Source organism: Phycodurus eques, chromosome 4, assembly GCF_024500275.1.
Source record: "Phycodurus eques isolate BA_2022a chromosome 4, UOR_Pequ_1.1, whole genome shotgun sequence".
In the NCBI taxonomy this organism is placed as follows: domain Eukaryota; kingdom Metazoa; phylum Chordata; class Actinopteri; order Syngnathiformes; family Syngnathidae; genus Phycodurus; species Phycodurus eques.
Window position 1 is genome coordinate 10,662,731 of NC_084528.1, and position 26,109 is coordinate 10,688,839.

The 26,109-nt window shown below is 40.5% G+C and overlaps 2 protein-coding genes across 3 annotated transcripts in view; one reads left to right on the forward strand and one right to left on the reverse strand.

The window, feature by feature from the left end:
* The window catches only part of LOC133401215 (trafficking kinesin-binding protein 1-like), a 39,669-nt gene extending 31,901 nt beyond the window's left edge, over positions 1–7,768 (reverse strand). For both annotated transcript variants that reach the window (XM_061673920.1, XM_061673917.1), the window contains exons 1-2: positions 7,462–7,768; positions 1,534–1,910 (exon numbers count right to left, since the gene is read on the reverse strand). In XM_061673920.1, the coding sequence (XP_061529904.1) occupies positions 1,534–1,567 (34 nt within the window). In that variant the 5' untranslated portion in view covers positions 1,568–1,910; positions 7,462–7,768. The remainder of the gene's footprint in view (positions 1–1,533; positions 1,911–7,461) is intronic.
* ulk4 (unc-51 like kinase 4) lies at positions 1,778–24,410 on the forward strand. The gene is made up of 23 exons (XM_061675450.1): positions 1,778–1,815; positions 12,500–12,637; positions 14,190–14,289; positions 14,510–14,649; positions 14,733–14,901; positions 15,179–15,280; positions 15,399–15,482; positions 15,602–15,703; positions 16,591–16,642; positions 17,102–17,126; positions 17,293–17,367; positions 17,609–17,746; positions 17,905–18,004; positions 18,646–18,785; positions 18,902–19,055; positions 19,136–19,237; positions 19,726–19,809; positions 19,919–19,994; positions 21,374–21,514; positions 21,682–21,908; positions 22,659–22,725; positions 22,829–22,908; positions 24,336–24,410. The coding sequence occupies exons 2-23, from the start codon at positions 12,500–12,502 to the stop codon at positions 24,350–24,352; spliced, it is 2,313 nt and encodes a 770-aa protein (XP_061531434.1). The 5' UTR covers positions 1,778–1,815; the 3' UTR covers positions 24,353–24,410.
* The last annotated feature ends 1,699 nt before the right edge of the window (positions 24,411–26,109 follow it).

Consider the following 26,109-nt stretch of genomic DNA (forward strand, 5'->3'; position numbering starts at 1 on the left):
TTAAAGCACAACGGCTTCTCCACCAAGCTTTGATTGTCGCAAAGTTGGCGACCAAGCCCAGGAGTTTAGATTCTGTTTGTCCACTTATATAACGGTTTCCCTGAAGTTCCGTCTTGTTTTGTTCTTCGCCGTCTGTCTGTCTCTCTCTCTCTCTCTCTCTCTCACCCAAACCAGCACCCTTTATTTACCCAACTAAGTTACTCAACTCTTTGCATCACAGTTGGCTGGTTGCCATGGAGGAACAAGCCCACAACGGAGTATGACCCACTCCTCGGCGACCTGAAAACCTATTCAGCTCTTTTGTGTTTCTCCGGGCTGTGAGGAATTATGCACACTCAACACAAACGTTTTCCACTTGTGAGGACCCAAACAAGAAACACTAATGGCAAAAGAGGAGCACAAAATACACTAACTGCAACCCACAGATGGATGGGAAAGATGCCAAATACAATGTTGGAAAACAATGTGGTTTATTTTTCCTGGTAAATTGAGCATACCAACATACCAGAAGATGGCAGCACTACCCTGTGCTGTAGTTGGTTCACGTACACAGCAATTTAATCATTTACAGTAGTGTCTGAAAGCTGATTACAGTAAAAGATGAGACATTTTCACAATACTGCTACTGTAAAAGTATTATTTGCAGTAGTATCCCATTTAATCCACACATAGCATCTGCATCGTTCAACAATTTTAAAATAGAACAAAATAAGATCAATGGCAGAAAAGCAACAATCTGTCAATAACCGAGTAAGGCTATTAGTACCGCTAGCAATTTCCTCCTGTCGTAGCCCCTCGTGTGGATATTTGGATGATATCTAGAGACTGCTAACCGAAGTCATAGTCTACTCTTCACTACATTTATTTTTGATGAAGGGGGTTGGCTGACCTTGTTATTTGAAATAATAAGAGGAACTGACCTCATGGGTCAAGGTTGGTGTGCTTGGGAGGTCCTTTTCCTGTAGGTTGTGTGCATAAGGAAACCTTCGCAGTCCAAATCTCCAATGAATTCATTCGTAAGTTCTATGTATGTGCGTATATTGTCCCTTCCATTCTGGTTTGTTCATAGCACTGGTTTGTCAGGTTCACAGCCATTTATTTTTTTAGGTGTTCAGCTGAGGGCTTAGAATCAATATCCATTACCATGTCATGATGTGACAAATACTGTCATGTGCCAATTTAGACTGTTGAAACAAGAGTGCTAAAGCTACATTTTGGCAGGCTAAGGTCCCCTGGAGCGCCTTTACAAACAGGATGTGACATTACGACAAGCTCCCAGTGAGGGACTCTTTCTCACAGCGTATGCTTCTCAGCTTTCAAAGATCTAGAAGTACAGGCTGTGCCCTGGGAAACATTTAAAACAACTTAGATGCTCAGCTTTAGTAATACACTGAAGCAGCTAAAATTGATCTTTGGAAGGGAAACAATCGTGACTGTTAAAACATTAATTTATCAATTGCTGATTTAGTAATGCTAAATGGACTGCAGTATGTTTCGGCCACAGAGTACAATAAAACAAATATGCAGTATTACCGGTAATAGTCTCTGCATCTCTGTAGGTGACCATGAACCCATCAAGCGAAGCCTGCAGCCGTGCGTCACTGACATACTCTTCTTCCTCTTCCTCCTCGTTGGCCAAATGGATCTCTGGGTTGGGGAGGTGAGCTATATGATTAGACAGCTGTTCTGGGGATGGGGTGGAGGTACAGGAACAGGTGTGGGGAGGAAGAGTCTTCGGGTCCAGCTTGGCACCGAGTAGCTACCAGGATAAGGAAGGACCAGCCATGTACAAGTTCATGCAGCACAAAATCTAAGGTAACTTAGTTTTACTCTGACTTGACAAAACTAGTGCAGGAGACCACACAACCATGGCTACAGACATGAAAGTCCAACGATCACTCCCTGTAAACCTGAAAGAGAAAGACAAAGGGGGAAAAAATGAGGTTGTTAACCTCCATTTTAGATTGCAACGGGAAAAAAATGGTACAATGTCTTCACTTGGCCAAACGCCTAAATATAAATGCAAGGTCTAAGAGTCACTGATAGTGTAATGGTTCGCTCGTGTGACTTCCATGCAGGCAGCATAGGTTCAGTTCAGTGTGATGTAAATGATTGTCTTCCTCTCTATACCATGTCCCTTGTGACTGACTGTCAATCAGTCCAAGGTATAGTCCACCTTTCGTCCAGTCAGCTTAAATAAGATCCAGCTGCTTGTGACCCTTAACAGATAGTGATATTGAAAATGGATGAATCGATGAATGGCATGGCCATAGATTACCATAACATATCCTTCTGTACATAGCTCCATGTAGTAGTATTAGCCTAACTTAGTCCATGTTGGATAAAAAAATTATTATTACCAGACATATGACCATACACCGTTCTCATGATGACAAACTGAATCGGGCCAAAACAGAAACTCAACTGATCAAATAAATTAACTGTAGTAATTATTAAAGTTATAAAGAGTAGATGGCTTTACCAATTTTAGGCTGAACAAAAACGTCAAACCTGTAGAGGAATCATAACCAATTACTGTACATAAAGAGTTTCTGTTGTGTAAAGTAGGAGAAGGACTGCTAAACTTTACTTTTCCTGGCTAGAGTGCATTTGATTTAATTCCCCACTTTTTGTCAAGTCTCTCTCGCAGCCCCATCCTCTTCCGCTTCCTCTACAGATAATACAAAATGCACACCTTTTTATCTTAATGCTAATATAAAACTAAACTACTCACTGGTCCAAAATATGCTATCCTTTCTATAAGCAGGTAGGTTGAAAATGTAGTACAGTATCTGGCTATAATAACAACAAGTCTGGAATGTTGTTGTTTTTTAAATGTCTAATACCCTCATCAGTCCATCTTTGTATACAGTGTTTGTGGAAACTTTTAAATGCAGCTCTAGTCAGAATCGCAGAAAGAGCCGCCACTTTTTTGATCAATGAATGCAATCAATATTCTTATGCCCTCTGTCTGAGTGGTGATCAATCATTTACAACCACAACTGCTATTCCGGAAAAGGGATGTGGGTAGTGAAGCATGCATTGATTAAATTGAGTATAATAAAAGCCAACTGAATGTCTGATGCATCTTTGCTTTTAAACAGTTATAAATGTGTATTAAAATTGCTAACTACAATACAGTAAGCCCCTGCTTTTCATGGGGGATAGGGACCGAGGCCGGTCGTCAATAGCGAAAACCATGAGTAACTGACACCCCAGAAGGTTTAGGAATAAATGCCTATATTAACAGTCTAAACTGAAAATATACCACAAACCATGATCCCAAAATTATAAATATAATTTCAATATCATTTCAAACTGATCAAACAAATTTACTCTTTAAAAATAAATGGCTTACTGATATTGAAATTAGAAGAAGAAAAAAAAAAAGAAAACAGTCTCCATAACTTCCGTGAACAACGAAGGCTAAACTTAGTTTGTCCCAGATCTACAAAATGCTTGTTTTCCCAGGCGAGATGTATCACTTCAACAAACTTTCTTGACACCAATTACTACTTTCCTATTGGTCAGGGCTTTGGCATCATCTTTAATGTGGCATTTTAGAGCATTACAGAGAGCGCATAAAATCCACAAACAGGTGAGTTTTTCAGCTTATAGTTGAGGGTAGGTTCCACAGACAAAAAGCACGAATAGATGAATTTGTGAATGGCGAACAGTGAAATTGCGGGGGTTCACTGCACCAGATTTATCTTATGTCTGTGAGGGGTTTAACGGTCTATTCAGCTGTTGTTTTTTTGCAAACAGTTCCACATTCAGATGACAATGTTATCGAAATACCAACACATCATTTGGGACCAGCTGCTTGTTCACTAGCAATAATCCAAAGGGTATTGTTAATGCCTCTGCTGGTCACAAGAAGTGTAAAAAGTGGCTGAAGCTTTATCAAGCTAATTATCTTGAGCAACACGCATGATAGCCCTGTGTTCAGCCATTTGTGACTAGGGTTGGGCATCGTTTGAATTTGAGCGATTCCGGTTCCTCATTCTGTTTCCAAACGATTATCGATTCAGATTCTTTTAGGGGGCTGGGTCAATTTTTTTTTGCATGGTTTAAATAAGGGTTGTCCAAATTATGAACATCTATTTTCTTAGCAGCCCGGAGCATAGACTAAAATGAACATTTGACTCAGGGTTCTTTATAACCAGTATCAATATCAAACCTATGAAATAAAAGGCAATGTGTGTGGAACTAACCCAATTGACTTAATATTAATTAATTAATGTTTCAGCGAAGAGTTAAATACAGCATTGTTAAAATAGTTATTTGCAACTGTTTTATCACGTCAAATGGTTTATATGTGCAAGTTTTACCTTGACTTCATGCCTTCAGCGTGTAGCCTTATTTTGAAAGGTACACACCAGAACTAAGCATTTTGGAACGAAAGGTTAACTTTACAAGACACCGGTGAAAACAAAAGTAAAACGAGACGGCATGAAAAAGAGTAATGAATGGAACCAAATGCTCTGTAAACGTTGATTCCTTTACCTATCCACCAATGAGGCACAAGGTTAGTGATACTGTGAGACAACTACTGTGACTTTCTACTTTCTTTCCAGTATGGTAAAATAATTATCTTCCTCAGCTTACGTTGGTTTGAAGACTAAAATAAACACTAAAAAACATCAGTGCAGGACTGCAACCCACCGTTTAACTGAGCTGCCTCAGTGATGGCATAGACGTATTTTATTGTTTCACACTTACCCAATTCACTTGACTGAAGTTCCATGCGGTGCAGGCTGAGGCTTGAACCGGGAGGGAGCACGTCAGACTTCTACACATCCCAAAAGCCTCCTTTGCACAGTACAATCTTAATCCAAGTGTTGGACTAAGGTGACTGGCCATTTATTTTAACGTTAGTAAACACCTTTGTTCTCTGCCGCTGTTGGGCACAAGCACGTCTAAAGGCTACTTTATTCTCGCGCGTGCGGTGACCGCGCTGACGTCACTGCGGCTATCCCACGCGCAGTTTGCCTTTATACTCGAGCGCAACCCACATGCGCAGTTTTGAAAATGTACTGCCGTTTTTCCTCCAAGTCGGGGGTGTCGCTACGGCTGGTATTGGCTAGGACGCCACAGGGTGGAGTTTCCTCTGTATTTTTTGGTCTTTTCCGGCAGCCGTTTTTACTTTCCTTTCCATAACAAGGAACAAAGCAACAACAATGGCGACCATGGAACAGTGTCTGTTTGAACAAATGGACCTGGATGACACCTTTAATTATGCTGCAAAATCGATCAAGAAGGCGGCGGCGTAAGTGGTATGTGGAACCGAGAGGAACGGTGAGTAAGTCATCACAGCATGCGACTAAAACGGACCAATCACGAGAGATGATCTCCACGGCATTCGATGTGCAGCAACAATTTTTGCCGTGTGCGCGTCGCGCATCAAGTGACACAAAGGGTCCGCGCGGGCCAATACGTCACTCGCGTGATGCAATGCGGGTGTTGTCGGCCGTGAGAGCGCGGGAGAATCAAGAGGCCTTTCGTCCGCGTTCTTCTTCGTTGGTTTTCAACACTTTCTTTTTTGGGGTCGGGGGACTGTGGGCATCACAACTGGGAACCAACATTTTTCAATGTGAACGATTACGGGAGAACCGGAATGTTCGTCCCGGTTCCAACCGGTTCTCGATTCTTGATGCCCTACCCTATTTATGACTGAATGTGATACAGTGTATGCGGCTGTCCTTGGCTTTAAACAGGTTGCAGCTCCGTTTACACGAAATGAAAAAAAATCTCTTTAACTTTGAATTTTTAAGCTCACAAAATGTGCTTGCTGTTTAAACCTAGTGCCTAAAAGGACTTTACTTAATGTATCTGTTAAAACAATATTGTGCAAACAGGGCCAATGTTTCTCATATAGCCTAAGGGGATAATTAATCAATTCTTATTTGTTTTTACAATCTCTCTCTCTCTCCATATTTTCTCAAATGCAATTTGTCATGCTCCTACAAGAATAAATTTGCAAAAGGGAAAATTCATGCCCTAAGCCCACATGACTGATGTATACTAGACTTTGTGATCTCTGTGGAAATATTCAGGAGTAGCCTTATAAAACTATAACCATTAATATTATCTTAAAGGAGATTTAACGCCACTATTGTTGTTAGACAAAGGATAGCAGTATTCAGATACACACTGTCTTGTTCAAATGTCTCCACAGGAAGCTGATAAAAAAAGATGAGACATGGCAGATACGCTTGTATGTAAATGACCAGAAAGTCGCATGATCAGTCAAAGGGAGCTTTCAAAACAGCTTAAATTGCTTCATTCAAGGCCATATAGATATGATTAGAACAAGCAGACTAATGGGTTATAATACAACTGTCTCTATTTTGCCCATTGTGGATTACCTGTACATGGTAATGTTCCAGTTGCAGTTTAAAACAGCATCAGCCCACAACTTTTGCAAGGTCAACCCAGTTAGAATTCTTTTCATATTGTAGTCTTCTGAACACAAACAATTACGTGCTCAGTCTCACCCTTCTTCAAGTGGTTGGCCAGTTTTGTTTTTGTGTGGTAACACAATTCTCTATGAATCCGTGTGTTCTTCTCAGTGATCACATGCAGTAAAAATACTTTGAACATATACTCGCAAAAATGGTAAACATAATTTGCATAGAATATGTGCTGGCATGACCATAAATACTGTTGTTGTTCCTTGACCAGCAGCATACTTGCCAGCTGGTACTTTTATTGTCACCCAAAAACTAAGATGATAGTGAGCAGATGTTCCATGGATCATGTGATATTGACAGCAAACATACTGGACCTTCATTTAGCTTCTGGGCAGTCCAAGACAGTCCAATATACGAATATTTTTAGTACAGCAGAGTTCCTAACATCATATATTACTTAAAACATTTCAAAGTAAAAACCTTTTAGATATAATTTGGTGCATTTCTTATCTTTTTTTACATTATTAAATTGTATAGCATCATCAGTCTTTTGTACTGGTGTTGAAACTTAAACTGCACAAAAATGAAAATAAATACATTTTACACATCATAACAGAAGTCATTGGTCAATGCAATTTAATATGGTGTCTAGTCACCAATGGCTAATCATTGACTTGGAATGACTGAGCTCAAATTCAAATTGGAACCCCTCAGCAACAGCAAACTGAACGTTTCAAAAGGTGTCACTTGTATTAGGCCAGATTAGGATGCTTGTCATATATATTTTTAAAAAAGGAGAGAGAAAAGAAACCTATAGCTGACATACTTTTTATTCAAGCAACTGCCACAATATTAGCAGAGTTTTAGAAAAACTGTGGAGACCCCACAGATAAGTTACTCATTCAGTTAATGGCCTGTAAATCCCCGTTATCGGTCTGTAGCTGTAAGAGACCAAATGCGGCATTTTGCACCTGCTCACCTTTCAGCGAACTATGAAAGAACTTCATACGACAAACATTAATTGACAAACACACACACGAGTTCTTACCGTTTTTGGAAGACAGCGGAGATCCACAACCACCTATTTAAAATCCCGGGTCTTTTTTTTTTTTTTTTTTTTTTTGCAACCAAAGTTTGGCAGCGTTTAATGGAGGAAGCAGCACGGCGCGATACTAAAAGATTACGCACTCACTTCATCTTGAGTGCCTTATCTAACTAAAAACATGCACGAGCAATTCAACACGACCAACTAAATTGCTTTTGGTCGACTTCAACTTGAGTTAATGTAGGGCTGCTCCCACAATGAATGCCGCTGCCGTTAACCCAAATGTGAAACGGGAACAAAGCAAATCAGCTAATTTGTGTCAAACACCAACGCAACTGATGCTTCATGGGCTACGACTTCCTTTTCGATGTTTTCAAAATAAAATATAAACGTTAGAATTTATCTTAGTTGCTGTATAGGTTTGCATGTATTGTACTGCATATAGTATAGTCCTCACAGTTTCAAAAGTTGTCTGTAAAGCACGTTTTATTCAAATATGGTAGATCAGTATGACGGATTGCTATACCACCATGCGATTGTGACTTCCTTTGGTCGTTTATTTTTACAATAGAGTGATGGTGAATAGTGTTCCGGTTAATGTTAATGGTTGGAAGGAACCATTTGCTTTGATCACATATAGATATGATTTGAACAAATATGTTTCCCTTCTTTTGTTGCAAACGTGCAGACATACTGCAGAGGTGGCAAAAGTACTCACGTTTTGTACTGAAGTATGTACTGTGGGTGTTCAGATACCTAAGGTGTTAAAAAAACATGGCTGGAAAAAGTATTAATTCAAAACCTTTAGCTAAGCAAAAAATGTGTTTTACTCTCAATTATATGCAATACCCGTTTTGATAACTTTGTTTTGTTTAGGTTTTTTTAAAACCAAGATTTTGCTTGTGTTGGCGCCGGCTTTTTATGCTATCAAAACATAAAATGTGCTTTCAAAGATTTGCTAAAGTTGTGAAATGACTAATAAAAAATATGTTAAATAAAATACATTTATTTAATGTAAAATTAGCTTATTATAACAAAAAAGTGCACCTTACCTGTATGTGTTTATTAACATGAACAAATAATTTTTGAACACCAGAGCCTGGTGAATTTTTAGGCTGGCATAAGACTGCACATTCGTCACAAATCATTCTTGGAGCCGACAACATCAAACAATTCCCTCAAATAAAACCTATGGGTGGGGAATATCTTGCTTCTCCAAATTGGTTGTGTCATCAGAATCAGAATCAAAATCATCTTTATTTGCCAAGTATGTCAAAAACGCACAATGAATTTGTCTCCGGTAGTTGGAGCTGCTCTAGTATGACAGACAGCCATTTTGACAAAAAAAAAAAAAAAAAAACTTTTGAGACATAAAAATGTAAAAACACACAATGGAGAGTCATTGAGCAATGAAAGTTTACTGGTAATGTGGTAATGCTGATACAATGACTGGGTTAGGGTTAGCAGCATCCTCTAGCAATTTAGAGCAGTTTGAAATGACTAATAGAGCAATAAACTGGTACAGTGACAATTGTGCAAATGGTGCAGAGTCTTCAGGAAATTGAATCAGTTGTAAGTGACTAGTAGTGCAATAATCTGGAACAGTGTTAATTGTGCAAATGGTGCAGATAGTTCTCAAGCACATGAGTGGTCAGTATTGGTCAACAACAGATAGGCAAATAGTGCAGAATGACGCGACTACTAACAGTGAGTGTATGAATAATGTAGAAGTGTCCCGACAGAGATGTGACAACAATCTCAAGACAAAATTGGCAGCATGTTACAATGGAACTGCAAGTTAACTGTTTATGAAGTTACTGCCAAGAGGGAAGAAGCTGTTGGAATCTCTGCTTGTTTTAGGTTGTATTGATCGATAGCGTTGTTTACCCGGTCCCTGTTTTTCTGCCCTATAACTCCCCAACATCTCAAGCTCTCAATCAATCGAGATCTGAAATGTGACTAACTTAAGAGTTAATTCTCTATATTTACCTCTTTTTTATGTTGTCATCTGAGGATGATGAAAAAACGTAACAAGCCCATTTTGACAAGAAAGGAGTAGAATGCATAACTGTGTTAAAATGCATGGAGGAAAAGTAAAAAGTTATTAGAAAAATAAATACTCAACTAAAGTACAGATACCTTAAAAACTAAAGTACAGGAGTACTTGCCATCACTGCCGTACTGTTACAGAATAGGATTACCATACTTATTCCTGGAACAAATGTGTACAATCGCAAACATGCACAACATACCTCTAATTTGACTGTTGCTGCTGATTGTGATGTCATATCAAAGTTGAAGGCATCTTCATAGACATTTGTCCATATTACTGGTCTCATACAGATACAAGTGTTAATGTGAAAACACTATTCGTGGCTCAAAGGTAGAACTCTCACTTTCTCTCTGCAATGTTGAAATTGTGTGGCAAAAACATGCTGTTTTTTTCAAATTGTATACAGGCAGGGGGACCGGGGTCCTCCATTTAGGACAGACATATGACATTTCGAGTTACGAATGTCACAGACACAGTCGCCTGGGGGCACAAGAAGGCACGCTCAGTTACCGCCATACTTTTTCATTTGATTGTTTTAGATTTATGGCCTAGAAGTGCTTATTATTTTTATTGTCATTATGACATTATACTGCGCTAGTGCAGGTGAGTTATCCAGAGTGCTCCGACTTAACATAAAAAATCGTTACCTTTCACGTTGTTGTAGGAGTGCAACTCCACCCCTTTATGGAATCTTTTACATGGTCACTTTACATAAACACAACATTTATGAACTGTACAAGCAACATTTTAACATTCACAACTGCCAAAGAGGCAGACACGTGCACGGACATCATCAAAATAATTCATACAATTAAGAAAAATACTGTGGTATATGGATTATGTATTTATTTCTGTGAACACAATCAACACAGTCACTAATACAACTCTTAACTAAGGTGGTGAAGGCATATAAAAAAACAATTCCACAGGTTAGGTTTTTGTGATACCTTTAAAACTTTTCTTCCCCATTATTAGTTAACCTATAACCTGTACAACCCAATTAAAAAAAAAATCTATTTTAGAGCAGACAAAAAAAATAAACAATTGAGATAATGTGGTTGCACAAGTGCACACTCCCTCTTATAAATAGGGAAGTGGCTGTGTTCAGAATAAGCAATCACATTCAAATTCATGATAAATGGAAGTCAACACACAAATACCCCCATTTTAAGTAGCTCTGATTCGACCCCCAAATAAATCTCAGGTGTTCTAGTTGGCTTCTCCTGGCATTTTTATAGTCACATCTTACAACACAAGCCATGGTCCGCAGGGAGCTTCCACAGCATCAGAGGGTTGTCATTGTTGAAAGGTACTGTACTAGTCCGAAGAAGGGCACAAAAGAAATTCCAAAGCATCAATGTTATATATCATATTTATAATTCTCCCAAGGACTAAAAAAAAAAATGCTTGTTGGATCGACTTTATTTAGAATTTATAACAGAGAGTGTAGTTTTCATTTTTTTAAATATTGATGAGTGAAGAAAAAACTGAGCTACAGAAAAAAGGGCACTTTTTCTATCCAGAGCAAAAGGACAGGTGCTTGAGCACCACTTAGGCTTCATGTGTATGCGTGCCTGCATAGACGAAGGAAGAGGAGTTAAAGATTACAAACTGCTAACTACTCACAATTTGAAAACACCTGACACACATAATAGGGATGCCACAAGAAAGATTCTCTCTTATACTGTCAGCATACAAGCTAGTTGTGTTAGCACTTGCTAGGTAAAATTAATTAGTGTTTTGCTGTAATTGTATTGCTTATGTTGTACCGAGCAGCCAGACCTTTTTCAACGTCACAGTAAAATCCAATTCCATCCACTGAATTTTTCTGGTAGTTATCATACTTTTTCTCATCCCAAAAACACATAAACTCGAATTCAAGTGCAGGATGGCCGGCGCGCTGGCAGTGGCAATGCTTGCCACGCGGTCAGGGAAAAACTCGCACCGCAATTACTTCCCAACGGAGCCTCGTCCGTAAACTCCCCCACACTCAAAAGGGTAGCTTTGGGGAGTTGGCAGGTGCTTCCTGCGGCAGAGAAGTTCGGTGTCTCCAAGCCTCCGCCACCTCGTGGTGAGAGGTGGGAGCTCCCGGGTTGGGCCAGATCTTTGGCAGGTGGAACAACGAGAGAGTGAGAGAGAGCCAGCGAGGGCCAAAGGAACTTCGACCTTTTTATCCGCTTCAGAGAGCGAGGCCAGCCCCTTTTGACCAAATGGAAGGCAGACCGTGCCTCTAGAATAGCATTTCATTTTAGGATCATTTGTGGTTTAAAACCAGTGGAATAAAATATTAATTATTGGATTTAAGATAACGAGACCATTTTCCAACTTTGCCTTGTCACGCGCCCATCCTCTTTAATCCCTGTAACGAATGTTTCAAGTGTAGGTGGTTGTTGAGAACACTAATATTTGCAATGTGGCATTTGTGTTGTGTGGGGTGAAACATTTCATCTGGTTCAGGTGACAAACAGATTTGACATCAGACATTCGAATTTGCAGAAATACAATCACTCGTGGTGCTATTCCAATGTAAAGTTGTTAAAATATTATCACATTCAAGTCCAGTGATGATTGTGTTTAGTTAATCCGGGATTGCAGTGTTTTTTCCGCTACCTGTGGGTGTCGCTAGTGCCCCGTCCATTGTCCCAGCCCAGGTGGGCAGGGTGTCACGGAACGCAGCAGGAAGAAGAACTCTTTGTTGGTGAGTCTCTTCAGTCTGGGTGGTGGTGGAAGTTAATTAATTTAGTGTTTTGTATCTCAGATTTGATGCTCCTTGGGTTTGTAATTCACTTAGCGTCTGTGTGCGAAGTTGAATCTCGCATCTCTCGTTCGGCGGAGGACACGGTGACAGCGATGCTGCTTGGTCTGGAGTTTTTGGGGTCACAGTGCCATCGGGCTAGAGCATGTCTGTTACAACTTCTTGATGTATTTTGAACAACAAGGTTATATTATAACAATCCCTTTTTTCCTTTATCCCTTCTTTCCTAGCAGATGGAGAACATTGACCTGTATGAGGAGCTGGGAAGTGACTCTATGACTGTTGTCTATAAAGGAAGGAGGATGGGCACTCTGAATTATGTAGCCTTCAAATGTAATGACAAGGCAAAGAGGCCTGAAATCACCAACCATGTAGGATACTTTTCTTTTTATGTGTTTATTTGTTTATTTTGTTTATATAGGAAAATGTTCATCTTCGTCAGAACCACAGAAAATTTCAACCAAATTAAAAAATGTAAAAACGATGTGGTAAAGGGATTTCCCAACAATGTAATCTGAAAAGAACAAGTATTACCTTGCACGGAACAAAGAGAAAATGCGATTTTGGTGGACCTCCGCTAAATTCACGTACCCAATTTACGGCACAGTGAAATGGAAAGAAAATGGCGGCCGGTTTTCTGGATTTAATACGGCGCCTCCAACGACTCTGCCGCACACTTAACCCCCTGTCGCCTCATCTTCAACCCCCACTGGGCCAGAGCAGCCTATGCAACTAGGCAGGACCCGGTTACACCACCAGGAACTGACAGCGCCGCTTCACTCAGCGATTATGCATCTATTGTGGACAGCCTGGTCACTTCATTGCCACCTGGACTCTCAAGCCAAAAGACCGGGCTCACCACGACCTGAGAGTGTTCGTGGTGAGCCAAAGCAACACCTCCCCAAGCGCTCCCTCCCGTATGACTGTTCCTGCATGGATTCTTGGTCCCGCTCACAACACACCAGTCTGTGCCCTCATTGGCTCCAGCACTGATGACAATTTTATCCATGAGGGTTTGGCGTGTCAGCTCCAGCTTCCCCTCAAACCCCTCCTGTTCCCTAAGAAGGTTACAGCCCTGGACGGGCGACTCATCTCCCTGTCACCCACCAAACTGTACCATTCAACCTGCTCATTTCTGGGAATCATCGCAAAACACTCCAGTTATTTGTCATCCCTTCCCCGGAGACCCCACTAGTCCTCGGCATCCTCGGCTCAAACAACACAACCCAGCCAGAAATTGGACCCAACTGTCTATCACTGGTTGGAGTCACTTCTGTCATTCCCACTGTCTTCTATCGGTCGTCTCGTCCTCCAGCACACCTCAGCCACCAGTTACACTTACTGATCTCTCCCGGGTCTGAGGAGATTACACAAGTGGAAGTGATGTTGCACTCACCACCCCATTTGAAACTGAGAGATTCTTCTTGGGTACTGATTAATGCAAAGGGCTACTAGTTTTATATACAATGCTGAGGCTGCTTCAGGTCCAACTACTGTACATGTCAATTCCAAGTTATTCATACTACAGCTGCAAATAACAATTATTTTCATAATAGATTCAACTGACTCTTTATTTTCTACATCAATTGATTATGATTCACTTCCTGGTTTGTTCCGTAACATCCGTCAGAAATGGGCAAAATGTTGATCATACTTTTCCAAAGTATAAGCAGATGTTTGCAAATTTCTTATTTTGATTGAACAAAACATTGTTAGGACTGCTTTCATGGAGGACTACATACATTTGAGAGTATTTACTGTTGAGAAGCCGAAATAAGAAGATTTGCACAATTTTTAATTAAACAATGGCTCAAAACGATCGATTATTAAAACAGTCAACTAATTTGATGACTGATTAGTTGTCGATTAATTGATGAATGGTGACACCGCTCGTGTTTACCATTGTCGTTTTTTACTTTATAGGTCCGTATATGCAAAGATCTGGATCATCCAAACGTTGTACGCTTTTATGAGTGGTACGAGACCAAAAAACACTTGTGGTTGGAGGTGGAGCTCTGTTCAGGTCAGTTACGGTACACACAATAAGTGGTTCTCAATAACTACGTTTTTCTCATTTTGCATGGATCTGTTAATTGGAATTTAAATCTTATGCTGGCATAAATTGCTTAGGTTTGTATTTGGGTCATCATTCTTTTCTCTTTAATTTTCTTATTTAACACTATCCTCAATCCTCTAATTTCTGCGTCTTACATCTACTGTCAACATGGTCTTGAACGTGATAGGTGGTACCTTGGAGTCTGTGATTATTCGGGATGGATGTCTTCCAGAAGATGTTGTGAGGAAGTTTGGGTGGGACTTGGTCAAAGGACTGGAACACATCCACAAGTTACGAATCATTTTGTCTGATTTGACACCTGCTAAGGTTTGGACAAGTTTCCATATGTATCAAGCATCAACTACATCACATTCATAATATTTGTATTTTTCCTATCTCTCCCCCTATAGATCCTGCTGGATAGTAGTGGCGTGTTAAAATTGGGAAATTTCTGTTATTCCAAGACAGAGACAGATACTCTTGAAGATTTTTTATTATTATGTTCTACATGGGAAGAAACTGGAAAAATAAAATATGACACAAGACATCAAGACATCAACATCAAGAAAAGGTTTCAAGGTTAGTTGTCAATTATCTATTGATTCTGTATGAATTGCAAATTACTTGACTAAAAAAGGCCCTGATAGTGTTAAATGTGTTCAGTTCCCACTTAGTGACAGTGAGAATATAAGTGTAAATGGTTGTCTGTCCCTATACCTGTCATGTGAATGACTGGCGACCAGTCCGGGCCAAGGGTGTAGTCTGCCTTTGCCCCGAAATCAGCAGATATAAGCTCCAGCTCCCCGTGATCCTGTACTAGGATAATATTATATATGATTACCATTATGGTTCCCAGGCTCACCAACTTACATGGCTCCAGAGGTTCTCCTGGGATCAGAAACTACTGCAATGTCTGATCTCTGGGCTCTTGGTTGTGTTCTCTACTACATGTACACTGGTATGGTATTTGCTGATCAAGAACCTAGCTACAGTTCAATGTATAGATATCTTTTCACAGTATAGTACATTGTTGTCATGAAATTTTTTTTTTAAATGTAACATATTTGGTTTTACAGGGAAACCGCCCTTTTACTCTATTTCCTACAGTGAACTAAAGGAAATGATTTTGTGTCAAGAACAATCATCTCCGACACAGAAAGGTTCATAGACTAACACATACCGATAGTATTTCACGTTACGGGCCAATATACTTTTTTTTTAAATTGATTGAGTCATTGTCATTGTGTCATCATTACATTATTTTTGCTGACCCTTACAGTCTTTGATGCAGTGTCGCCAACGACTCCTCCAAGTCGGGATTTCCAAAATCTTCTGAAACGTTTACTCAACAAAAACCCTGATAAGAGGTTAAAACAAACACGTGACTCAAATGCAATGAAAACTCTTATGTAGACTTGATTTCAATATGAAATTATTTATATTCTTTTGTTTGTCGTTCTTAAGAATGAACTTGGCAGAGTTATTGAAGCACCGCTTCTGGACACTGAAAGAGAAGAATTAGAGGAAGAAGATGACAAAGAATGTCTTGATTTGCAGAGGCCAAAAATATGAAATACTTTTTTATGACAAAGTAATACAACCAAACCTGCAAGAACTACCTTCGGGGTACATATATAAATTGTTTTATAAACTCAATATGTGTTGCTTCTTATTTCCACAGCACACAATTTTAACTCTGGTACACGGTGTTTGGAAATAAAGTTATAGATTAAAAAGATGGAAAATCTTGGTGTTGCTTCATTTTTTAATCATCTCCCCAAAGCAGAGCAACCACTGATATATCTGTTGATATTGATCAGCAAGTAAAGCAGAGCCTCACTTTGAAATCTTGTAGGTGTGGCTCGGCCTGTAATGCAAAGTCTGGGGCGGGGAGTCTCATCCTCAGTTCCTCAGGATCATCCTCGAGCCATTACACAGGGCTAGACTGAGGGTCAACATCCAGAAACTTTAGTTCATGTCAGCTATCTGAATACAGACATGCAGTATTGAGGTACAGTGTTTACAGCCAGGCTAATTCAAGCAGCAGGCTAGATAGGTCAACTGGTGTTGCTATATCAAAAACATAAAAGTGGAATAAGCAATGGTGGCGCTAAGCTTTTAAGTTCTCAGAGGAAGTGTCTAAAATTGTGAACTGTACTGAACTGAAATGACGTGCACTGCTTGATGAAACAATGGGGTTTGTGTAGGCGCCCTGGCCGCCACCATTGTTGTGTTACTTCTCTTGACTCCTTCTTTTGTGTGGTCAAGAAACTGCTACAGAGCTGAGCTTTAAGGTTCAGTTGGGCTATTCTAAACTGGGGTACTGATATATTGTAGGATTCAGTGTGTTCACAGTCATCATAGTCACAGAACTCAACTAACTTTATAAATCTTTTCTGATGCTTATTGCACATTCTTTTTCCGTCTTATTTATATTTGAATTTTTGTTTTTATTATCACCATCTATGTCTCATGTTGCACCATTGGGCCGAAATCAAAACAATTTGGATTCTAAATACTATCAGTAGTCATGTTTTAAGGTTGACTATATGTTAAATGCTATGTATCCGGCTGTGCAAAAAGGAGACGGTAACATGATGTACATGCTGCTGTCTGAAACTGTATGACTGTACCGATATTTATAGCAGTAGTTTTTCTAAACATAACTGTTGTATTTGTCTTATTAGGATGATTATTATTATTATTTTTGTAACGATAAATACGATTTGCTTGTCGAACCCTGGACCGTCCTAAACTTTTTGTTTCGTTTGTATCCTAGCAACGCTGGAATAAACCATGTAAAGGTGAGCAGTCATACGAAATGAAACCTTCCACACTTAAAATTAGTGCCATTCTCAGATAACCTGTGTTTGAAAGAACGTAACAAATATTCTCACGTATATAAACAGACATTAAAATTTGACTTGTGTGACTTGTGGCGACTCAAATGTTTCATAAAAGCACCCCCAGGTTGGGGTGGAGTACCCGATTTATCTGACTTCCGGTTGGGAGAACGAGGTGCTGAAGCGACCAGAAAGTTGTCAGGTAGGTTAGCAAAAATGTCTGTTCGTGTAACCGTGTTGACATACAACACATCTTAATACGTTTGATGACATTACTTAGTGCCTGTTACTTTGTAAGGCAGTGCCATACAGTAAGATGTTGTCCGTGCTGCAACTGTATATGTATATCTGTCATACTATAAATGTCACTTTTATATGCATATTCAAGTGTATATTATAATATCCTACTGTATATCGTTGTTTCCCTCTCCCCCTCGCATCAGATGGAGAACTTCATCCTGTATGATGAGCTGGGAGGAGGCTCAACATCTATTGTCTATAAAGGAAGACAGAAGGGAAATCTAAACTACGTAGCCCTCAAATGTAGTGACAAAGTCAAGAAACCTGAGATCACCAACCATGTAGGATATCACTCGCTTTTATTATTATTGCTATTATTATTATCAGTAATCATTGGAAGTTTATGGAACAATCCTCAAATTGTGACTAATAAGGAGTAGTGTTTCTTCTTTACTGGAATGAGCAAAATAAGATTGACATCATCTTGTTTCCCTCACAGGTCCGTCTGAGTCAAGATCTGGATCATCCAAACATTGTACGCTTTTATGAGTGGTATGAGACCAAAAAGCACTTGTGGGTAGTGGTTGAGCTCTGCACAGGTCAGTAGCTAACGAATGGTCCTCGATCACCACTGACACTGTATAATAATTATCCATCCATCCATTTTCTGAGCCGCTTATCCTCATAAGGTTCGCGGGAGTGCCGGAGCCTATCCCAGCTGTCATCGGGCAGGAGGCGGGGTACACCCTGAACTGGTTGCCAGTCAATCGCAGGGCACACATAAACAAACAACCATTCGCACTCACATTCACACCTACGAGCAATTTAGAGTCTTCAATGAACCTACCATGCATGTTTTTTGGATGTGGGAGGAAACCGGAGTGCCCGGAGAAAACCCACGCAGGCACGGGGAGAACATCCAAACTCCACACAGGGGAGGTCGGGATTTGAACCCCGGTCCTCAGAACTGTGAGGCAGACGCTCTAACCACTCAACCACCGTGTCGCCTATAATAATTATCAGATGGTATATATTTTTTTTAGCATTGATCTGTTAGAAATCTCAATGTTACAATAGGTTTCACCTATTTTCGGCGGGATAGTAATGGCGCCTGTATGGTGTTGGCACAAATGGGATTTTTCTTTTGTCTGAAATAAAATTTGTTTTCATTCCTTTATTTATTGCTCTTACATGTCATTCCGGCTGTGTCTTTAACTCTCTTGCTCTCTTTGTGTGCTAGGTGGTTCCTTGGAATCTGTGGTAAATCGGGATGCATGTCTGCCTGAAGGTGTCGTGAGGAAGTTTGGATGGGACTTGGTCAAAGGACTGGAACACATCCACAAGTTAGGAATAATTTTCTCTGACTTGACACCAACTAAGGTTTGTACATGTACATGTCACAACCATAGACATGTCACCACCATATCAAGATATCAACCACCTCACATATATATTTTGATTATGTATATTTATGATTATCATCTTTCCTCCAATAGATCCTGCTGGATAGTAGTGGTATTTTAAAGTTTAGTAACTTCTGCCATTCCAAGACAGTGAGAGAAACATTTGAAGATTTCTTCTCATTGTGTTCTTCATGTGAAGATGCAGAGGAAAAATATAAATATGAGGATATGAAAAAAAGGTTTCAAGGTCAGTGTTGTTGTATTTATTCGTTGTTTTCCTGTTATGTGATGCACAGAATTAATCATGTGGACTATGTATATTTTCAGGCTCACCAATTTACATGGCTCCAGAGGTCCTTCAGGGATCAGAAACAACGTTTATCTCAGATCTCTGGGCTCTTGGTTGTATTCTCTTCTACATGTACACTGGTATGGTACCCACAAATGAAAAATGTAATTTTGTTTTATATAATCTGTATTTAGGCGGCACGGTGGCCGACTGGTAAGAGCGTCAGCCTCACAGTTCTGAGGACCCGGGTTCAATCCCCGGCCCCGACTGTGTGGAGTTTGCATGTTCTCCCCGTGCCTGCGTGGGTTTTCTCCGGGCACTCCGGTTTCCTCCCACATCCCAAAAACATGCATAAATTGGAGACTCTAATTTGCCCGTAGGTGTGCATGTGAGTGCGAATGGTTGTCTGTTTGTATGTGCCCTGCGATTGGCTGGGAACCAGTTCAGGGTGTACCCCGCCTCCTGCCCGATGACAGCTGGGATAGGCTCCAGCACGCCCGCGACCCTAGTGAGGAGAAGCGGCTCAGAAAATGGATGGATGGATGGATGGATAATCTGTATTTATCCAATCCCTGTGTTGCAGATTGTAGAACACAGTCATCTAAGAATAATACCAATGTTTTTGTAGGTAAACCACCGTTTTTCTCTGCTAACCACAATGAACTCACTGGAAGGATTTTACATGAGGAACCTTCATCTCCCATGCAGACAAGTATGCATGAACTATTGCATGGAAATACAAGAGTATACGTTGCCTAACTTGAATTAATATTGAAAAAAAGCACTATATTAACGACACCTGACCATTACTGTTCATACAGCGTCTCCAACCATTCTTCCCAGTCAAAGTTTTCAAAATCTTCTTCGAGCGTTACTCATCAAAACGCCTGATGAGAGGTCAGACACCCCTCCACACACACACGCGCGCACACACACACACACACACACACACACGCACACACATACTGTACATGACTGAGGTCTAAATACTAACATTTATTTAGCCCACACTTCCCTCTCCCCAGCCACTTCCTCCAGCTCTTTCGAGGGGATCCCGAGGGGTTCCCAGGCAAGCCGAGAGACGTCATCTCTCCAGCGTGTCCTGGGTTGTCCTCGGGGTCTCCTCCCGGTGGGACGTGCCTGGAACACCTCACCAGGGAGGTGTCCCGTAGGCATCCTAAACAGGTGCCCGAGCCACCTCATCTGGCTCTTCTCAATGTGGAGGAGCAGTGGCTCTACTCTGAACCCCTCCCGGATGACCGAGCTTCTCACCTTATCTCTAAGGGAGAGCCTGGAAACCCTGCAGAGGAAACTCATTTCAGCCGGTTGTATCAGAGATCTTGTTCTTTCGGTCACGACCCACAGCTCGTGAGCATAGGTGAGGGTAGGAACGTAGATTGACCGGTAAATAGAGAGCTTCGCCTTTTGGCTTAGCTCTTTCATCACCACAACGGACCGATACAAAGTCCGCATCACTGCAGACATTGCACCGATCCGCCTGTCGATCTCCAGTTCCATTTTTACCTCACTCGTGAACAAGACCCCAAGATATTTGAACACCTCCACTTCGGGCAGGATCTCATCCCCGACCTGGAGAGGGCACACCACCCTTTTCCAAATGAGGAGCATGGTCTCAGATTTGGAGGTGCTGATTCTCATCCCAGCCGCTTCACACTCTGCTGCAAACCGCTCCAGTGAGAGTTGGAGATCACGGCTTGATGAAGCCAACAGAACCACATCATCTGCAAAAAGCAAAGATCCAAACCGGACCCCTTCTACGCCTCTGCTGCCGTAGAAATTATGTCCATAAAAGTTATGAACAGAATTGGTGACAAAGGGCAGCCTTAGCAGAGTCCAACCCTCACCGAAAACGAGTCCGACTTACTGCTGGCAATAGGGATCAAACTCTGACACTGGGCGTACAGGACCGAATGGCCCGTATCAGGGGAATAGCCACCCCATACTCCCGAAGCACCCCCCACAGGACTCTCAGAGGAACAGGGTTGAACACCTTCTTCAAGTCCACACATGTGGACACCCTTATGCCTTATGGCCCTCACCTAGGACCTGTCTGCCATGGGTCACCCTACCAGGGGTGTGAAGCCCCAGACAACTTAGCTCCTAGGATCATTGGGACACACAAACCCCTCCATCATGATAAGGGCCCGGCTCAAGGAGGGGGATACTAAAATTTCTCAATTTAAATTTAAAACATGTTATTAGTAGTTGTGATCAACTTGTAGTTGACTATGTTGTTGTGTTGTTTTTTTCTTTAGGATTAAGTGGCCAGAGTTACTCAGTCACCAGTTTTGGACACAAGGACAAAAAAAGGAAGATGACTTAGAGGAGTATGATGATGATGATGAGTTTACAGACAGAAACAATGGCAGAGACAGTGGTGATTCAGCTGTATGGGGGTGTGTCATGTGACATTGTTTCTGCATATTGTTTACTTAGTGCTTTTGAATTGTTGATAATGTATTCATTCATTAACATGCATACAGAATTACAATGACGTTTACTTGAAAAGTGTTCAATGCATATGCTTCCATTGTGTCAATGTTTTGTTTCAATAACACAACAGACACAGAAGAATCCCTGACACCTTTCCATTAGGGGGGCTGGCAGATAAATGTCCTTACAATGAAATGGCAAGTACTTCAGTCACCAAGTCTTTAGAGAAGTCGACCTCATCACGGAAAAGAAACACAACAACAAACAGACCAGGCAGCAAGACTGACACACACACTGTCCATGGAACTGTAAGGAACAGTCAGGAATCAGCCAGGAAGTTGGCAGAGCCCAGAAAAGGTGAGAAAAGACAGAAGATAAAACAGTGGCTAAACAAAATGATCAAATACTGCAGCCCGAGGAGTCATTCACACTCGTTAATATATATTTTGTCAATGTGTTTTTTTTTTTTTTTTTATTATAATGGACTGGCGTAATGATGGTGATTTGGCTATACTATACTTGATGTACATACTCATCAGCCACATAACATTAGGTCCACCTATATAATCAAATCAGTGAGATCGATAGCAAGAACTATATTCAAAATTCTGTCTTCACAAAGATAATGATCAACTTTTGACTTACACTGTCAAAGATGAATTGATAATATTTGTAATTGTAGTTGTTGCGACTTTTGGCTTGTCCCATTAGCACTGTAATTTTGAGTGGTGTAGAAATGTACCACTTCTTTCGCAGATCAGTGTCAATCAAACTTAACATTATTATTTTGGTAAAGGCAGAACATGCACTCTACTATTGAAATTTGATTGATTAGTGAGTCTCCCAATAGGATATGTATCTTATCATTATGTAAAGAGTGCTTTTCCAAAGTGCTGTTTATTCTGAGAGAAATTAATTGTATTTACCCAGACTTGCAATTCATACAAACATGAATTTTATCCTGTTAAAAATTGATTGGCCCACTCCAAACATGTTCAACATAAGTCGACAGAGTTCGTGTACAACAAATGGCATGGCAAGATTGATACATTTTAATTTGGATTTTGTCACTTTTTGAGGGTATAAATGTGTTCTCGCCTCCTCTAGGTAATCCATCGAATTTCAGCCCAAAGAGTGACATGGATGATAACAGTGAGACAATTTCTCTGCTCAGGTATTTAGACGTAGTCAGGATTTACATATTTCAATTTTTTTATTGTAAATTTTAAATCTGTACCACTGCACAAGAAGTTATGTAAATATTCTGTTACTTCTAGCTCCTGTGAAACTTCAAGAGGAAGCTGGAGCATCTCAGACTCTTTAAATTGTAGTCCTCCTCAGGCGAGCGACATACATGGTACTGGTAGTTTACACCATATTCAATATATACATATGCCCAGCAGTGCAATGATTTGGCCTTCATCCTTTCACCTGTTTGAATAGGATGTCCAGACATACAATTTATTTATTTATTTGATTTATGTCTTTATTTAACTTCAAGCAGAAACACTGTGTTTTTTCAACAAGCTGGATTTAGTGAATTACTGCTAGATGACTGTTAAGTAGATAAAACCTTGTGCTCACTGGTCACTAAATTAGTTACAGCTGCACAATCTTACAACACCCAATGCGAGACTTGTGTTAAAATGATGCTTCAAAGTCTTTAACAAGAGTCCAATCAGATTGCTCTGCTTTAGCCCTAAGGTGAGGAGGCATACATTAGCAATGCCATAATCCATTCATTTTCTGAGCCGCTTCTCCTCACTAGCGTCGCGGGCGTGCTGGAGCCTATCCCAGCTGTCATCGGGCAGGAGGCGGGGTACACCCTGAACTGGTCGCCAGCCAATCGCAGGGCATATACAAACAAACAACCATATGCACTCACAGTCACACCTACGGGCAATTTAGAGTCTCCAATTAGTGCATGTTTTTTGGGATGTGGGAGGAAACCGGAGTGCCCGGAGAAAACCCACGCAGGCACGGGGAGAACATGCAAACTCCACACAGGCGGGGCCGGGGATTGAACGCGGCTCCTCAGAACTGTGAGGCTGACGCTCTAACCAGTCGCCCACCGTGCCGCTGCAATGCCATAATGCTCGAATAATTTCATCCTCAGAAAAAAAAAACTCTCAGTAGTCACACTATTCGTACTCGTAACAATATAGTCAGCGCTGTGTCCAATAAACATATTCCACTGTAACATAAATGAGTGCGCGCCCTTTGTTCAATGTGTCAGTGAATGCAGTAATACTTGTCAGTACTTTTATGATGGTTAGACTCACGTGGTTGGAATCTTGTGGATTTTTTTAAAACACTATTTTTTTTAATTTTTGCAACATTGCAGCATTAGATTATTATTTTTTTCTTCTTCTGCACATTGACAAACCTCATTTACAAGTAATGGCCCAGACTATTTTGTGGTATAGTATGCTACTGCAAATACTGATTATTAAAGGAAACCGAAGGTTTTCTTAAATCTTAGTTGGGTGCATTCTTTTATGTTGAATATTTAATAGATAGAATACCGATAATTATGTTCTGACGGTGTCACGAAAAACTCATTGTTATCTTTAAATCCAGGTTTTGCATTTGAATCGATGAGATGCCCATTGGTGCCGATGAGCGTACAGTACAGTATAGTACAGTACAGCAGATTTTGCTATCTAATTATCCAGAAATTCTCTGTCTCCATCTGCTGGTGTTCCTTATACATATGTTTTTGGGCAACAAGGCTTATGTTTGGGCCTACAAAAAAAATCTGTTTTCCCTTTATTCTTCTACAAGGCCATAACTGGCAATGACATCACATCTTGTGTGAAAGCTCTTCTGCATACTGAAGCGGACCTGACTGTCTCCCCGATCATAGACAATGCCAAGGTACATTAATGCACCGTTTGCCTCAATGTCATATTTGAGTGGTAAATATCTCCTTCAGTGTGTTCTTTTATGAAACTGATACCTAAATTTATGTGCACTGCATGATGTGTTGTTCTTTTTGCCATTTCCAGCTTTTTAAGAGTTCTGCTGTTCGATTTGATTCTAAAAAGTATATCAGCATGTACAGGTATTGTGATCTAATGCACTCCAAGTCAAAATGGGGTTTTAATTGTAATTTGTACACACAAATCTTTGTTTGTTATCGGTGTAACTGATTACACCATTGTTTTGAATTGCACCACTAGATAGCACAGCTGTCCTGTTACAACAAACAATGTACTATATTCCAGTGTTTACCGATCTTTATTGAACCAAGTCACCCCTTTTGTATTAGAAAAAATCTCATGGCACAACCCATCCATCCATCCATTGTCAACACCGCTTATCCTGGTTAGGGTCGCGGGGCGCTGGAGCCTATCCCAGCTGACTTCGGGCGAAAGGCAGACTACACCCTGAACTGGTCGGCAGTCAGTCGCAGGGCACATATAGACACGGACAACCATTCGCACTCACATTCACACCGTCACGCTGCCCACCCCAAAGTCTGACGAGTGTACCACTACACCATCAGTGACCGTCTCATGGCACAACACTAAACAAAATTGTCCGAAAAAACTATGAGTCCTGAAATATTGACTATTCATGACTATCTCAATTTACTCATGAATTGACTTTCTCAGTGTGAAATCTGGGAATTTGACTCTTGGAATTTGAGTTTGTTTGTAGTGCAATGCTGGACCAGATCATTATTCTGAATTTCACCACAAGATACCAGTAGTCATATGGCGACCCCTGGCAGTGACAAGCCAAAAGTCCATCTTCCAGTGAGGCGGACCGCTCATCTTGCCATACCTACAGAAAAGGCTGGGCCTGTTACATAAATATGAAAAGAAGATAAACATTGTTAATACTAAATATGAAAACAATAACACACTCCTCTTCAATTTTGTCAATGAAGCCTTAATACTTGTAATTGATGCTCATCAAAAGTATTGCAACACGGCTGGTCGATTCCTCAGTTGACAAGAGAAACAGCCAAAGAACAAGAAAAATATGTGCCCACAGTAAATAGTTTGATGCTTCCTGAACTGAGATCATGTGAGATTTGGTGATGTCTCTCGTGAGATCATGCTTGTCAGCGTATGTCTTAGATGTTAGGGGCATTTGAGGTCGCGTTCAACAATTTTCCTGTTGACTTACTCTTGCTTCAAAACATATACAGTATGTGGCTTCTACAGGGCTTTAGCTAGCGAGGCTTCAAAGCGATTTGTGGGAATAAGGAATTTAAGGAATTCTGAAATTTAAAAAAATATATCTTAAAGCAGATGCATAATGCTGCTAGAGCTCATTCAGAGTAAAATATTTAGAATTTTGATCATATCTGACTTGCACCGGTTCAATTTGATCCGAAAGAAAATGTGTATCAGCATCCATTGTTCTCTAAGACGGCACCAAACAAGAATATCAGTGGACATTGGCTCTTGGAATTTGTGTTTGTTTTTAGTGCAATGCTGGCCATAGCCGAAGCAGAAAGAAACTAATGTCATAGATTTTCAGGAAACAGGGAATATTATCATCCTTTACCAGATGTGACCAGGTGATTATTCTGAACGGCGCCACA

Bases quoted from the DNA above. Each gene is read 5' to 3' on its own strand.
- ulk4 (XM_061675450.1), top strand. From the start codon at position 12,500: ATGGAGAACATTGACCTGTATGAGGAGCTGGGAAGTGACTCTATGACT. The intron at 15,704-16,590 runs GTGACTCAAATG...TGTGTGGTCAAG, and splicing joins TAAGAGGTTAAAACAAACAC to AAACTGCTACAGAGCTGAGC. The intron at 19,995-21,373 runs GTCAGACACCCC...TTTTTTCTTTAG, and splicing joins ATCAAAACGCCTGATGAGAG to GATTAAGTGGCCAGAGTTAC.